Below are 17,424 nucleotides of genomic sequence, written 5' to 3'. Positions count from 1 at the left end.
CTTTTTTTTCTATTACCAGAATAATGGAATAATAGTCTTCCAACCAGAAAAAAAGAAACTAAAGGTTCAGAAAGAAGCATAGAGAAGGGAAAGGGATCAGTACATCTAAGTGCCAACATTTAACATGATGCAAATAAAAACGGACATATCTCATAGAAGCAACTACGAAAAACTAAAGTATTAAAGAAGAAAAGGGGATAGATCAGAGCTGAGATGGCCTAGCCAATAGGATGATGCTGTTCGTGTGACATCAAATAGGATGATGCTGTTCGTGAGATATCAAAGAAGAGGATATCAGGATTTGCGTCAGGTAGTGTGATCAAGTAACAATATGGTCTTCCTCAATCTAATGTTAAACAACCTTGTCTTGAAAGTGGAGCAGCCGCAATTGAGCTGCGAGACAGCTAGGCGCGACCTGTTACCTAGCCGCACGAGCTGAGCCTGAGCTCTCATTGCTATATCTTGGTATTTTTTCTAATTATTTTGGAGATAAACTGCGTCAGCAAATGGGCTAATGGAAAAGAGAATTGAGATGAGTTCTTCGGTTACCTCGCTGTCAGTCAGGGTAATGCACCCGCCGGCTCTGATGAGAGGTGATGACAACTCAGACCGGATTGCGTCAGTCAGAAGGAAAGCCCCAATGATTTGCGCGCCTCTCTCTGGGCGGTTGGTGTGGAGGAAGCTCAGAGGAATAATGCGGCGAATAGAACAACCACTCCCGTCGGAAACGTTATCTGCAAGCGACCAGGAAAATAAGTTCAGAAAGGAGTTGTTGCTCGGTTTTGACATGCCCATTTTGTTGGATGGATACGTACTTTCAAATTTAATTTAATTTCTAAATATAATATAAACAGTAACCGATCTATTATAATCCTCATATTGCAATAGTCTATTATAAACATATATCTCTCCAATATATTTTAAGAAAAAAGCAATAGAAAAATAGGCATGCTAAATATGATAGATCATAGCGAACGTATCTGATAACAGTGTGAGATGTAGAAATTCTCGTGATAGGGATGCAACAGATAACAATGAAGATAACGTAGAGGAAGCAAACTGTAATGATGTAAAGAAAGCAGATTGTAAGCAGTCGCAACGAGCTCTTCCTAAAATTCTTATCCGTCCTCTCCCGGTGCAGCATCCCAAAACGATGCGTCCTTCTCTCCTGCTTGTCGATGCACGTTGTTGCAATAGGATGGAGCGGACTATATATGACGGTGTAGCAGAGAGAGACAAAATCCTAATTATGTATATTCTTTGTAGCGGTAGCTGACAGATATATATATAGAGGATTGTGTGGTTGATACACGTCATGATCAGACTCGTTTTGGCAGATCATTCATACATGTGTCGTGCGCCTCGTCACAACCGGGTGAGGAGGTAAGCACTCGCGAGTTATCCTAGTACTCTCATACATATATGCTAAGATGGTGGAGGAGACAATTCATTATAAGTTAATCATTTTTCACCTTCATTAGTAAGTTAAGACTAAAAAATACCTTCACACATCTATTTAATTAGCTCTTTAAAAATTATTGAAAATTACTCAAATATAATGGGGAAGCCCATGTATTCTAACACCTTTCAGCCTGCCGCCGAAAGAACAGCATTGTTAATCTTTGAAAACCATGCAAACCGCGGCTAAATGTTATGCTTCGTTCTTTCGGTCCAACACCCGGAAATGACGCTTTCCGTTATGCCCTGCCATCTATCGACCTCACCTTTATATGTTTCCATATCTCGATAGGTTTGTGCACAGGGAGGAAAAAGTCACAGTTTCATATCATTGCTAGGGGAATAAGAGAAAAGAGACGAGCTTTTTGAAAAATCTCACTGTCATGCCAAATTTTGGAATCTAGGCCTACCATGGTTGATATGCATGTTTTCGTGTACAAGATTACAAGGTATCACTAAATAGCAAGAGAATACTCGTGCTAATTAACAGTATGACTGTAAGAGTAGTACAATTACTTGCAACAGCAGCAGCAGCAGCACTCGTTCAGTCAAACAAGTTGTTCTTACCGCCAATTGGGACGAGGAGGAGAACATGGACGAATAGTACGGGTTGAACGACCCGCCCGGGCCCGACCCACCGCCGGAGCCGGCGTTGAGCGCGTACACCCGCGAGCCGTTAGGGTAGAACAGCCCGTAGTTCCGCTCCGACGTCGGCCCGGGCTTCATGTCCTCGTTGAACAGCGCGAACACGTACACGTCGATGGGCACTTCGGGCTTGAGTGGCGTCCCCTGGTTCATGGCGATCCTCTGCATCAGGTTCCCGTTGTACGCCGCTGCGTTCTGCACGGTGGCTCCGGTCTCGTCCTCGTCCCCCTTGGACGGCCACCCGGTCTCCGAGATCCTCACGCCGACATCCGTGTGCCCCATGGCCTTCATGGCCGCGTAGACGGCGTCGATCTGGGCGTAGAGCATGTTGTCGTAGGTGAGGTTGGTGTTGGGGTCGCGCACGCCAGGGTTGGGCTCAAACAGCACGTACGGCAGCGACACGCTCCCGGGGCTCGCCTCGTACGCAAAGAAAGGGTATGCGTTGATCAGCAACGGCGACCCCGTCTGCCCGTGGAAGTCGAGCAGCGGCTGGATGTACTCCGCGAGGTCCTCCTGGAACGCACCCGACGACGGCGGGTAGCTGGTGGCAAGGAAGTTCACCGAGTGCGCCGACGACACGGTGACCAGGTTGCCGAGGCCCAGGTCGCCGAGCGCGCCGTGGACGGCCTGCATGGCGGGCAGGAGGCTGGCCATCATGCCGATGTCGTTGCTGGAGAACACCTCGTTGCCGACGATGATGCAGGTGATGCGCGTGGCCGGGATGAAGGGTTGCACATGCTGCGTCACCCACTGGCGGGCGGCGCCGGGGTTGTTTGCCATGGTCTGCAAGTTCTCGTTGCCGACGGAGATGATGAACTCGACGCCGGTGTTGGCGAAGGATGTCAGCACCTTGGGGTCCGCGTCGTAGAGCTTCACCTTGTTCACGTTCAGCGACTGGAGGAGCCCCGCCACCTGCGTCGGGTCCGGCAAGTTGTTGGCGATCTGCCCATAGTTGATGCCGAACTTTTGCTGCGCCGACACCACGTCCACTGCGAAATACACGGCGAGCTTAGCAGTCAGCAATCACGCACTAATTGCTATCAAAATAATGTTCCTTTCTGCCCTGACGGTCTGATTTTTCTCAACGATAAGATTTTGAAACGGAATTGAATTTCCTTTTCCAGACAACCATGAAATGCTTTAGGTACCAAGTCGCTTACGTGATTAAGCCGCAGAAAAAATCGCTCCAAAAAAAGAGTACCTAATCAATAATGTATGCAAGCAGATGGGATAATCATAGAACAGGGGTCAATTCAGAAGTGTGTGGTTTCAGCAAGAATAAGCAACTGGGCTCAATTAATCGCGAGAAAATGGCCTCGTAGTTAGTTGCAAAGAAAATGCTAATAAGGTTTGCTGGATCTCAGAGCTCCATGCTCTGGTTCGTAGCTTCTTCCAGTGCTGTTCTCGCCAGGAATTATAATCGTTCTTTAAAATTCTTGAAACAAAACGGAAAAAGAAACCTATATTACAATCATGAACAAGAACATAGCATCGTGCCCAGAACTCTAAAGAGCTGTAAGAATTCGGGAGGACAGATGTACATGAGACAAGCCAACAGCAATGGCGGCAGGAGCAAGCAAGCGGCCACCGAATTACCTGAGACGAGCGCCAGCGCGAGGCAGAGCAGAAGCGAGGAGACGCGCGCGCGGTGCCCCATTTGCGTCTGGCCTCCCTTCTCCTCTCTGTCCTCTCCTCCTACCTCTGTTCTTCGCCGATACAGGAACGGTTGTTATGCTCGCATTAAAGTACTCCAGTACAGGGCAGCCTGACCGGTGGCCTTACCGCCCCCTCGGTTTTTATACTCCCCGTGACGGCGCCATCTCGCGGATCTTTTTTAAAATAACATTATTTTATTATTGTAAAAATAATAGCTAAAATTTGATATTTGTATAAATAAATACCTATGGGACCTTATGGGCCGCATATGATATTAAATTTTTTTATAACTGTTTTATATAATTTTGAATGAAGATGATCTTTATACGAACATTGTGTCTCTCGACGAGATCTCTAACTTTGTATTTGAATATCTTTTCATTTTAATTTGTTTAGATGCTCAAAAAGTGGTCATAAATTTCAGATCTCAAAAATTAGATCCGGCACTTTAAGCCATCTTTTAAGCATTTAAATGGATTTAAATGAAAAAATATTTAACTACAAAGTTATAGATCTCGTTGATAGTTACAATTTTTATATAAATATCATCTCCATCCGAGATCATATAAAAAAATTTATGATTTTTTTAAAATATCGTCTGCGAGACATGACCTATCGGCGTGCGAAATGCCAACATGCCTCTGGGCCTACTATCATGTAAGATGTCGGCACGTGGCGTGCCGACAAGTACCTGTTTATGTAAATATCAGATTTTGACTATTACTTTTACAATTTTTTAATAAAATAATATTATTAAAAAAAGCTCCATCTCACATATATCATCATAAGTAACAGCGTTCACAACTCAAAAAGTTGTTGCTATTTTACAGTCGTATATTTTTTATTATGTTCAGATGATGAATCGTGACCATCGAATGGAGTTCTGAAGGTTGTGCTATTTTTTCAACATTCGACGGATATACTAAGATCCTGACCAAACGGATATTATGCTTCCCCCACCCCGCCCCTCTTGTCGCCAGATCCACACCTACAATCTACCGCCGCACTAATCTATTTGTTTCTCCTACCTAGCACCGGCTCATTCGATGGTCCATTGCCGCCTCGCTGCTCTCACGTCTACCTCCTCCGTCGGACCTTCCTCCCTCCCCAAAAACACTTCAAAGGCGACGAAGGAAGTCCCCCTCCCAATCAACCCCCTTCCCTGACTCCCCCTTCCTTTTTGGTCACATGAGACATCAATCTCGTTTCCAGACGCATGCTTATTAGGAGGCTGAAGAAAGAAAAAAATACCTCTCTCCCCAGGTCGGCGGCTGTGGCGAGCCACCGCTTCACCGGCACGTGCGCGTCGGCTCTGTCACAGTTCCCTTTACGCTTCCCGCGCTTACTTCTACCCTGCTTCCTTCCTTGCAGAGACGTAACTGCTGCAAACTTGAGATTTGGAGCACCTAATTGTCGGGAATTTGTGCTTCGCAGCGGCTGCAACTCGCCGTTCCGTGCTTCCACTAGCCACAGTTTTCCGCGAACGTGTGCGGCGTCCCAGATCGGCCATCTCCCTTGAAAATATGTTTCATGTCAGACTTCAGTGAGAGAAGATATTTTCGTGTACGGTGGAATACTGTTCTTTTGTTCAGGGGGTTTGCACATCCGCGCATGCAACAGTCAACGTGAACCTTTGTCTGATCTGAAACGAGGAGGAAGCGCATGAATTGAGTTGAGCTGCTGATCTCCTCGTTCCCTTGGCGCCGGCATACGGGAATAGGAATCCTACTTCGCCTAACCCTCTCTGATTGTACACTGGATGAAGGTAAAACTACGCTACCGCTTCTCTGGGGCAGTCTGAACCGGGCGATGTGAACGGCCATTTCGCATATTTTAACCGGAAACGCGTCTTTATAGGATGCATGAAGAACGCGATGCGTCGTATCCAGCAATCATGTCTCCAAGTTCTCTTGGATACGTCTCTTTGAATTAAGTAAACGAAGAGGCACAGATCACACGGAGTCCGACGGGCCAATGTCCCATGCCGCGGATAATATATGAATATATGATTGCACGAATACTCGTAGGAGAACAATTTTGCGTAGCTTAGTAGCTTTTTTTTAGGTAAGCTCAGTAGCTGTTGTCGCGTAGGGATGATAGATCATTGCATGGTAGTAGTAGTAGTTCTGAATATTTTGCAAAGCCAGGAATGTTGAGTCACTGTGTACTGTGTTAACCAACCGACGCCACCACCAGACCTACCGAATTTAGCAGGTACGGTCAGGTAGTATGGACCACACAGAGCGAGTGTTCGATCTCGCCTCCCTCTTGAAGATCACCAAACATTGCCGACGTAGAGAACCTATTACTCTGTAAGTACTGGTATGTTCAATGAGTGGAGGATCGACCCAAAGCAATATGCTCGTACTGTATCAGGTTCTCATAGCCAGGCTCCGTCTGTACATATACAGATATGAAACTATAGCCCGAAGATAACATAGTTTTTCGCAGCTGCGTGTTGTGGCTTGCTACGTTACATCACAGCACATCATGCATAAGCATCCACACATAATCGTTATCCTATGATAAACTACATCTGAATGCCAAGGTATCATTTCACTTCTTAATTTTCCAGTCTGTTCACATCTATGTCATCGATCTCAGAATGCAAAAGTGGTCACGCCTTATCGAAGCTTTCCTTACTGTGCACGGATGTTCCTTCTGATGATGTAGTGAGCAGTGCCGGCCCTGGGGGGCGAGCAGGGCAGCCGCCCAGGCCCCCGATTCCTAGGGGCCCCTCCCCATGTATGTACAAGATAGGTACATGAGACGTATTTTCATTGTATACTCACGTCAGGCAGGTAAAATCGACTCGTTAGTCAGCGCTGCGCGCATCGCGAGAGTCCGCGCGAGACTGCGACTCCTCGTTTTGGCAAGTTCCCATCAATACTGCCTGCGACTCCTCGCGGCTCACGCTTATCTATTCTCGTTTTGCATTGCATCTGCATCGCATCTCGACTCTCGTCTCGTACTCGTTTGGGGCCCCGTGGAACGGGGACTGGGAGACTCGAAGACTGCGCTGCCGCACCGGCCGCTGGCGACCACAGACGTACAACGCTACCACGGCAACACGCCGGCCGCCGGGACACCAATACTCCAATAGTCCATCACCTGTACGTGCCTGTGAGTTAGTCTGAAACTCTGAATTGTGAATTGCAAATTTGCAATCACCGATCACCCTTTTTCAATTCCCAAATCCCCATGATCGAATATTCGCATGTATCTCTGACTCATGTTTGTCTGTCCATGTTACATAGCACAACAAGTCAGCAAGGAGGGAGTTCGATCAGCCAATCTCATCTCTCGTGCAGGAATCATGAACAGACCACTATAGCAACCAGGTATTAAACTATTCATAATTGATTGGGGTTTAGACTTTAGTATACAGACGTTTTGATCTAACTCAGTGACACTCATAATTGTGTTTTTCTCTAATTTTCAGCACAAAAACACTATCATGTCGTCTAGAAAATATCCTTCAGGCAGTGAGAAAAGAAAGAAGAGGAAATAAACAGATGAGTTTATAGGATCACAGAGAGGAGCCCTTGACAAATTTTTTAGAGTAATTCGAGCACTTCAAGAAATTCAGATGAGTTGGCTATAATTGTTATGAATATTTTTTGAATGCATCTTGAGTGTATTGGTAATATTATATATATATATAATTATTTTAATAATAATAATTATTATTATTAAAAGGGCCTCGTTTTAAGTTTTGCTCCGGGCTCCCGATATCTCAGGACCGGCCCGGGTAGTGAGTGCTGCTGCTGATGGTTTACACAAACTCACCCAACAATGTCAATGTCACGTCTGACAGCCCAAGGAAAGCCGTACCACTTTTCCTTTGTGTTGGAAAGTCCAAAGCCCAATTCTAGCGCCTAGCACCAACTTGTCACTGATTAATCCTTGCTGTGTGAATCAACAGTACCTTTCTTGGCAGCAACTAATAGTACACCATAAAACGAACAGAAGATTAAGCACTTCACAAAAGGAGATTAGCATGGGGGTTTCTCTGAAAGGCAAATCAAGCGTCCGATGAACCACCGGCGGCGTCAAGCCGTCGAGTCGAACGGAGAACGGCGGCAAGCGCCGCCGTCGGTCGTCGGCCACACCCACACGTGTCCCTGAGGAGGGGGCCTTTCGTTGCCACGCCGGAGCGGGCCCCGGCCGCACGGCGTTCACGACCAAAAGCTGACCAAACTTTATGTTTCCACGTCAGCCGGTCAAGAAAACTGTAACGGGAAACGATGTGGCCCGCAGTCGTGGATCGGTACGAGGCCCCCGCCGGCGGCGCTGCTGGCTTTCTCGACCGGTAAAATCAGGTTGCCTGAACCTGCGCTGCTGTCTGCTACGCCGCCGCGCGGAAAGATCATCGCGATGCCCGGCGGCGGCATGCACATGCGAATTTAGGCGCAGCTTTCGCTATCTGGTTCGCGCGGTTTTCAAATGGCGTTCGCTTTGTTGACTTGTTGATGCGAGAAGTCGGGGTGCCTCCGCCGGTGTTTGAACTTTGAAAGCAATCGGGATCTTATCAGGGAGCAGAACGATCTGATCACCGGGTCGGCCCGGGGAAAAGCCTAACTACTGATTTGGGTCAAACAAGTGGATGTCATAGTCATGTATAGAGCTATTTAGGCGCTATCTTATGTTCTTACTAGCTTACCAGGTAATTTAACCAACCAAACAATCGGTGGCGTAGCCAGGAATTCGAGTGACCGGAGCAAACTTTCACTGTTAAAATATTGGATGTGGCGTAATTAAACATCGAACATAAATAAACATTAAACATAGGCTCAAGCTATCATGATTGAACAAATAAGAAATAAAACAAAAAAAAAAAGATTCATATGGAGCACCGATTAGGAGTCAAGGGATGAAGTTTGGCTAATTTGTGTTGACATTAGGAATAATATTTGAACGAGTTTAGGAGGTAAAAAAATGCTTGCCGAGTCACGTGGTGCCTTGTTGGTACGCTGGCCGTCGCACGGTCACGTCGCCCTGGCCTGGATGCACCCTCAAATTCCCAGTCCATGAGCCAACGATGGTAAGTGAAATGTGTTGCGGTAAATAAATTGAACTATGGTGGGCTCGATAATTTCCCGCCCTAAGAGCACCTAAATTAGCTGTTTTTTCAATCTTGAGATCAAAACATAAAGGGCTTAGCTTCGTTGCAACAACAACGGGGCCATCAGTAGGTACCTAGTCTCTTGCTAAGGTTATGTTTGTTTCTGTTTTGTATGGTAAACTAAATTTGAGTTATAATTTGAAGCTGAAACAAATAGATAGGAGATAGAATTAGACAATAGCTATTTGGTATCTAGGTTGCTACAATCTAACAATTCATTTCTTACCGTATTGTTTCACTTTCGTTAAATTTACTCTCCACTGCCATTCTCTTTTCACCCCACCACCGATGCCCCCCCCCCCCTGCCTGCTCCTGCAGAACCCTAGCCGTTGTCGCCAAAAATTGAGCCGGCACCTTCAAAAGTATGTTGATCCGGTGTGGATGGATCAGCTGGACCTCAATATGGAGGCGCTCGAGGTCGACACCATCATCGCATTTTGGAACGTATTGCGAGCTCTGGCGGCCGAGCTGGAATGGATCGTCGGTGTAGAGGGCTCGTTCCCTGGCACAAGGCCGTTTCGAGTGCTGCTTCTCTTCCAGGCAGTGCGTCCCATCCCGATGCTACTCTCCATCCCATCGCGACGGCCCGCTCTGGCCCAGGCCAACACAGTAAGCAGGTCGACATGGCAGCTGGAGCATCTGTCCACGCACCGCCCCACCCATATGTGCCATCTTCGGTAAGGCCATATCTAGCTGTGCTTGCTGTTATCACTGCGCGTGCACGTTGAATTCTATTTTATCCCTGATTGTGCATGTCCTTGCTGCCGTGCGTCTCTGTCGAGCTGGGTGTTGCCTCCAACCATCAGTGTCGTTGAAGCGTTGTGCTCTAGCCGACCTTTGTGTTGTGGCAATTGAAGTGGATTGCTCTGGCCTTGTCACCATGTGTCGCCGTGGAGGTGTTATGGTGCTCTTATTTTGCTCCGGTCGGCTTCGTGTCGTGGGCGTTAAGATATGTTGACCGCCGTTGTTTGCACGCTAGCGTGGCGTGCTGGTCGCTGCAGTGTGTATCTATGTGCCTGCGTGTGCGTCTTCAAACGCTAAGCAACATCAAATTGATTGATAGATTAAAAAAATGGGCGATCATTCCAAATTTTGTCAAAGAAATGCAGAACATATAGCAATTGAAAATTTTAAATGTTCTGCCCAATATTCCCAAATAGGTCAAAATAATTAAGAGTTTGAAGTCGTATTTCTCTTGGCATGCTTTCAGTGTATCTATGACAAGATGGTGAATTCTATGATGAAGAGGGAGATATGAATGTCTTTCATGATAACTTTGATAATGCTTTGTTTGTTATGAAAGAGTAGGACGATTGTGAGAGGCTATTTGTATGAATTATGTATCTCTTAAATTTAATGTATGTATTTTCGTATTTACGGATAAATATTCAATTATGCATGAGTTATGTATCTTTTAAATTTTATTTGTGCATTTTCCTATTTTAAAATAAACGTGTCATAAAATAATAAACATGTCATCTAAAACAGCTGAGGGTATTACATACTATTAACATCAAAAAATAGCAATTCACCCACACCAGAATTCAGGTTGCAAAATAGTTACCAGCTTTTACAATTCAGATTATAACAATCAAACTTTTCATAATCCACCGTCTACAAGTTTCATTTTATAATCTTCAACTAAAACAACAGTATCTTATATAATACTAATTACACAATTACGCGGGCCAACCTACTAGTTCTAAAAAAGATTCAGTTTCAGACTAGTAGCATTAATGCAGCAGAAGGAATTCCATATCAATCTGCCATTGCTTACAGGGGCAGCTACCCCAGGTATGCCAGAGTTAATTGTACATGTACTATCATATCATCCTAATTTTATGATAAATTTGTACTTCTATCTTACCATCGCTCTTAATTCTGTCACTAATATGCTTGCTACTAGATAGATATAATTCGAACTTAGATCTGCCATAACAATGTTTTTATCTGTTTGAGTACCATCATCCTTTCTTTGCTCTATTCATGTAGATTTTGCTCCGTAGACACTTATTCTCGTTTTTTTTGCTATTTCAATCAAACAACTTTGTTTGGGTTGAAAGATCATGCTCTATCATCTATGTGGTCTGCAGACTACGTATTCACCTGTCACCTTCATAACGTTGTAAACTTGAGCTACACGGTTCAAATCTAGTGCAGCGTAGCCCGTAAACTCTTGTACCATTTCTCTTCAGTGTCCTACTCTGCAAATCAATAGCTATATCGATGTTTCTTATCGTTGCCAGAGGTTGTAGTTCCACAATTAACGAGGGAGAAAGAATGTTACATTTTTTATGTGAGTGGATGGTTGTATTTTTTTCATGATCTAAATAGATCGGTGATTGTCTTGTATCGGGCTAAATAGATTGGTCGTTCTCTTGTATATGGTATTATTTGAATTGCAACTTTAATCGGGTGCAACGAACTTATGCATTAATTGTATTATATTATCTTTTTTCCCTATACTTGGATTTATTTGCAATAATGATAGAGGTGGTAATAGAGAAGCAGACATATGAGTATTTTGGATTAATGTTTTCGTAATGACAATGCCGGGTAATTTATAAATATGCGAACACTTTATTTTATTTTTTCTTTGATTAACGTACTAATTTCTAGATCTTAAAAGCGAAGATGGAGGCTTCTTTTGTTGGCCAATTAGTAATGTAAATGGAGGCTTCTTTTGGTAATAAAGGAGCAGATATAGAGATATTTTGAGTTATTTTTTTGTAATAGTGGGTAATTTATAAACATGGATATGAATACTTGTTTTCTTTTTTTTCTCTAATTTACATTGTGATTTCTAGACATTGAGAGCGAAGGAAAAGACTTCTTTTGTTGGCAATTAATAATATAATAATAGATATATGTTTTTTTTAATATCATACATAGTCTTTCAGCAAAGCCCAGCTCTGGCAAAGTTACAACAACGAAACTGCTGTTTAGGAGTGTAGGTAGTAGTAATGTTGGGCCAGGCCTAGACTGCTCAATGATTTTGCCACTTTCCAGGCTAAGACAGCCCAGCCTGCCAAACAGTTTTTGAAAGCAATGGCCCCATTGTTCAGAATCAAGCGCACACAAGCAGTCCTGACTTCTGAACTTCATTTTGTGGAATCAATCTTAAACTAACTACGTGTGACAGACACCGTACAGAGAGGGATAAAACTAAAACGTTTAACAACAAATATCACAGATCATAGACACTTTGTAACCTCTCTCAACGTGTCATGTTGGAATAGCCACGGTTTGAGCCGACGCAGCGTTATTTGGATTCGAATACCAAAACCATGTAATAGCACGCCCTACCACAGGATCCACAGCACCACCACCAATCTATCTAGTTGCGCGTGTAGATGACGCAGTCCACCTTGGGGTAGGAGACGCAGGTGAGCACGTACCCCTCGGCCATCTGCTCGTCGTCCAGGAACGAACCCTCTGACTGGTCCAACTCGCCGGACGACGGCTTGCCCACGCACGTTGAGTACGATCCGGCATGGCACGAGAACGGCAGCTCCAGCCCGACTGCCTCGGAGACCTCGACCTCGCTCTCCGCGTCATGTTAAAATAAAAAAAAAAGTTTTAACATGATGTTTATATGTTGTATGAGATTAAAATAAATACGCTGTATAATACTTAATTTATTATATTAAATTTTAACCTAATTTAAAATATACTAATATAAATTAATATTCATTAATTACACACTAATACCATTATTAGCTAAGCTAGATCTGCATCCAGTGAGTTCGGCTTAGAGAAACGCAATTAAAATATGTTAATCAGGAGCCAGTCTTAAACAGTGATTCTGCATCCCGTAAGCTAGGCTCCAAAAGTGGTACTGGCAACCAAACACCGGGATGCTGTATCCCGTGAGCCTAATTGAGGCATATGCATCCAACCAAATAGGTTTAAACCTCCTCGATAATGGCCTGACAAGTTTCAACCTCCATTGCGTGAAAAAATGCTATAAGTGACGGGTGATAACCTCTATGGGTGACAAGTCCCGTGCCTATCACCTCGAGCGTGTCACTGATGACTAGTCACAAGTGACGGGTAAGAACACGTCACCAATTAGATTATTGGTGATGAGTCAAAACTTATCACTAATAAAGCTTATAAGTGATAGATCGTAACTCTAACCCATCACTTATTACAAATCATAAATTAGTGGTCACAATTATGATCCATCACTTATAACTGATGAACGGTTTTCACGCTTTTTAGATACGAAAAAGTTGAGCCAACCCAACTCAATGCCATCACCACTCATTATGTGTCCCTTGCAATTTTTCACACTATTTTCATACTTTGCGTTCCATAAAAATCGAATTCACGACCTACCCTCACGCGCGTAGCAGCCTTACCACCTCACCCTTGCGTGCGTTCTGAAGGGAGCCGGATAAATATTCTTTTAACCTTTTTGCCAAAAGTCATAAGTGATATGTCACAGTTATAACCCGTTGCTAATATTCATTGTATAATAGACACAGAAACCGGTCGATTCAAAGTATTTTTCATAAAATGAGCATAACTTTTGCATACGGATTCCGAAATCGACGTTTTTTTTTACTCTACGAATATCTACATGAAAAGTTACATCTGTTTCTCCCCCATTTCATCGGGTTTGGTAAATTTTTTTAGGCCAAAAATAGCCTAGAAGATTAAGTTCTCACCCTCAGAAGTTTCTGCACTATTTTTAGAACACGTGTTTGTGTCCATAACCGCCACTCGTTACATTAAATTTGAGCATAAATGTACAATAGTTCATACTCTAGTGCTGCTGAAGTGAGAAAAAATAAAAGAAAAATAAAATAAAAATAAAAATAATTTAAGATATTTCACTTCAAGCAAGATATGAAAAACAAATTCAATGGAGAATTAACACTTTTAACTCATATTTATTTCTTCTAGAGGAATTCAAAGCACTTTCAAAGCTGTCCATCAAATATGTTTTAATTTGAAACTGGACACACTCAAATTGAAGATCAAACACTTTTGGCTTGCTTTTTTTTTAATACACTTTCAATTTGAAATATGGATCTTCTGACTCGATAATACTTGGAGTTTGTGGCCCTTATATTTTTCTGGCATTAGTACAGTAGTAGGCTAGTGTTGTGTCAAGTTATGCTTTATAAAACTATAGAGTATATAAGTGATAGGTCACAACTATTCTACTACTAAAACTGAGCCAAATATTTTTAATTACTGTCATTAGTGATGGGTCATAACTTGAGTCATCACTAGTTTTTTGTTATTGGTGCACGATCCAAAGTGTAAGCCACCCCCTTTTGTGGGTGATGAGGCAGCGCTACAGTGGCGTGGTGCGACATGCGGTGGCGCCACTTCGGGCAGTGCCCTTCTTTTTATTTCTCGGTTTGTGGTGGTGGCCATCGAGCCACCGCATTCTGTGCAGGGGGACGATCACTAGATTTTGGCCGGCGACATGGTGGCAGCTATTGGGCCCACTAGTACTATTGCACCATATAGATCTATTCCATGCTATTGTTCATGCTACGATGCTATGCTATTCTTGCGATGTGATATTCATGCTACTGCTACTGTTTATGCTATTCATGTAGATATACAGATTCAAAGCAAAAACAATAGTAGCTAGAAAACGTATCGAATCAATCATATCTTTCAATCCTTACGAACAAGACGATCCAAATTTCTAGTTTGGTCTCCATCAAAGCTTCGTGCTGATAACATATTGAGAAACCTCTGCTATCGGATATAGTCCAGAGATTCTAGCGATAAACAATCACACAAATAGGAGACATGATATAGGAGAAAAATTTTCTCTTTATTCATCTATTTTTTACAATAGTAGGTTCACCCCTATATTTATAGTGCCAAAAAAATTCTAAGAATAAATCTCTCAAAAAAATCGAGATTGGCGTCCATTCTGTGGTAAAACTACATATTTTTTAACATAAAGAATCTCAGCGCAGATCTAATAGTGTAGTGCGTAGAGACACGTCTTGAAGGGTAAAAAAATGAGTCCAAGTGCAGTAGAGACAGGTTACAAAGCAGAGAACGCCGCGTGTATATTTGTAGTTGTAGTAAAGGTTACAAGATTTGTACAGTACTCAGATACCTTAAGAAATGACCTGCTGTACTAGTACTCTGTTCAGGGTTGAGACGGCAAACAGTAGCCGGCGAGCACGCAAATGCTAAAGCATAAACGCCTCAACCTTGTTCAGTACTAAATCACTCTCGCCGTGAAAGCAGAAACGTTGGGAGAGAGTTCCGGATTAGCACGCAGCATTTTGTCGCCGCAACAATGGCGTTCACAGTTCACTGTATCAGATGACTGATCGAAGTATGGCTTCATTCCGGAGATACAGCCAAAGCACAACAGAGAGATCTCTGGACACATTCTCGTTGCAGACCGATCACTCTGTGTCTACGTTTCTCTGTAGAGTACTCGATCTTACACGACGCACGCACATGGACGCATCTGAATCACACGCCTGACATGACACGAGCTTAGCTCACACTTTGGACTTAACCGCGTCGCTGTACCCCGTGAGTCCGTCGTAGAACCTCGACCACAGCATGATGCCCCCGTACTTGGTCGAGTTCCTGACCACCGGCAGCACTTGCGACACCAGGTCGCTGGTTGGCACGAACCCGCTGCCGGCGGCCTGGGGCGCCGCGGGGAGGCCGAGGAACACCCGCCGCGCCGGTATCGATGTCCACTGCGCCCACGCGCGCGCCAGGCTGCCCACGCCGGCGCTCGAGCTGTACTGGCACGGCGGGTTGTTGTAGAACTGCACCCACACGTAGTCGAACAGGCGCGTTCTGAGCGCGGTGCCCAGCGACGCGTCCGGGAACGGGCACTGCGGCGCCGCGGCAAGGTACACCGGCTTGCTCCCCGGCCGCCACGAGTAGTCCTTGAGGAACCTGGCCAGGACGTCCCAGTACATGCTCCCGCCGCTCTCGATGTCGAAGTCGATGCCGTCGAGGACCGCGTCGCCGAGGGGCCGCGAAGGGGACTTGCCGCCGAGGTAGTTGTTCCAGAGGTACGCGGCGACCGTCCTCGCGTCGGCCGGGGACGAGAGGCCGTAGCTGCCAACGCCGCTGCCGATGGAGAGCAAGACCTTGATGCCCAGGCGCTGGCACGACTTGATGTCCGCGCCCACGGCGGTGCAGCCGTTGGTCGCCGGGTTGCAGTGGCCGGCCAGGTTCAGCACCGGCTTCTGGCCCTTGCCGAACGTGGGGAGGAAGGCCACGTTGACGAACTTGTAGTTGCCGGTCGCGCACGTCTGCGCCAGCGTGCCCTCGTTGCCGTTCTGACCCCAGTAGATCGCGATGTCGCCGGCGAGCGCTCCGGCTGCTAATCCGGACAACGCAACCACCGTGACCAACAGCTTTGCCGGAAACGAATTGCTTCTTGCCATCTTTGTTCTCGAGTTCTTGGTATGCAGTGCTCTGAACTATGAGTTGTGCTTCAACGTTACTGGCCTTTATATAGCTGGATCCGCTGAGCAATGTGGTGCGCAACTAGCAACGGCGCAGTTTTGTTCTCACTACGATTCATCATTCGTTAGGTTTGCACGCCATCACTGGTTGACCGAGCAAGGTCGGGATAGCGCAATGAGTGGTCGGAATTCGAGACTTATCGAAAGCAGGGCACTGTCAATATAATACTCTTGCATCTTAACACGAGGCGACTATAGTGTGTCGGCAGTGGTTGACGTTGACCTATGCGAGCAGGTCGTCGGTTTGACAACAGCTGCTTCCACTCATCTCGCGGCCAAGTGCGACGACCATTTCGGCTTCGTCTCTTAGAATTTCCACGCCTGCCTCTGGTCAGAAAGTCAGAATTCAGAAACGCTCAGTGCGCGAGAGCTAGTGCGTTTCTGTGATGCAATCGTGCCGCTGCAGACTTACATTGGCATCTTCTCACACGCTCTTCAAATTGCAACCAAGTTGGCCCTTGTGCTAGTCCCAGAGGTGAGTCAGCTGTTCGTTATCTATTGTCGCAGGCCATCAGGCCCACAAGGTCTGCAACTTTCCCTTTAGTTATCCAGCAAAGGATGGAGGTTCAGTGTGATCCTCCCTGTGTCATGGGCGAGATTATACGCAAACCGGTCTTAGCTATCAGTTAGTAAAATTGTTGGAAGCGAGAATATTATGGCAGCTGTCTGCTCGTCTTCCTGCCGTCCTGCAGTTTAGTAAATTCAGATAGTGAAGTGGACAAGCCCAGAACTGTTTGATGAATAAAACGACGTCATGCCACTCACTCATCTTCATACTACTCGGCGGGTAAGCCAGAAAACCCCCCAAACATGCCGCTAATCCGACGATTAACAACTTAAAGGGATGGGACTGCACGTACGTAAGGAGACTGGTTCAAGATTGTAGTGCTCCTGGACAGAGGAATGGACAGCCCGCCGAACGAACTGGACCTGCTCCTTGCCTCCTTTTATTTCTGTCACTCCTATCCACTTGATGGAAAATACATTCTTTTTATGTCAAGCGCAGCAACAACCGCGAAATAGAGTGGGAAATGGTGATTCGAGCTGATTAGTAGT

General features: G+C 45.2%; 2 protein-coding genes across 3 annotated transcripts; both read right to left on the bottom strand.

The window, feature by feature from the left end:
- Positions 1-549: 549 nt before the first annotated feature.
- LOC133909222 (glucan endo-1,3-beta-glucosidase 14-like) lies at positions 550-3,885 on the bottom strand. Of its 2 annotated transcripts, XM_062351556.1 has the most exons (3): positions 3,700-3,885; positions 2,026-3,092; positions 550-734 (listed from the first exon to the last, which is right to left on the bottom strand). In XM_062351556.1, exons 1-3 carry the CDS (start codon positions 3,758-3,760, stop codon positions 684-686), a joined length of 1,179 nt encoding a protein of 392 aa, XP_062207540.1. In that variant the 5' UTR covers positions 3,761-3,885; the 3' UTR covers positions 550-683. The 2 variants fall into 2 exon arrangements, with proteins under 2 accessions (XP_062207540.1, XP_062207539.1); XM_062351555.1 differs by lacking the exon at positions 550-734 and having other exon boundaries at positions 1,802-3,092.
- An 11,253-nt stretch (positions 3,886-15,138) lies between these two features.
- On the bottom strand, positions 15,139-16,493 carry LOC133909221 (hevamine-A-like). Its single transcript, XM_062351554.1, has one exon. It carries the CDS (start codon positions 16,285-16,287, stop codon positions 15,379-15,381), a length of 909 nt encoding a protein of 302 aa, XP_062207538.1. The 5' UTR covers positions 16,288-16,493; the 3' UTR covers positions 15,139-15,378.
- Positions 16,494-17,424: the final 931 nt, after the last annotated feature.

The sequence above is a fragment of the Phragmites australis genome, chromosome 2 (genome assembly GCF_958298935.1).
Source record: "Phragmites australis chromosome 2, lpPhrAust1.1, whole genome shotgun sequence".
Classification (NCBI taxonomy): domain Eukaryota; kingdom Viridiplantae; phylum Streptophyta; class Magnoliopsida; order Poales; family Poaceae; genus Phragmites; species Phragmites australis.
This window is presented reverse-complemented; position numbering and strand designations above follow the sequence as displayed.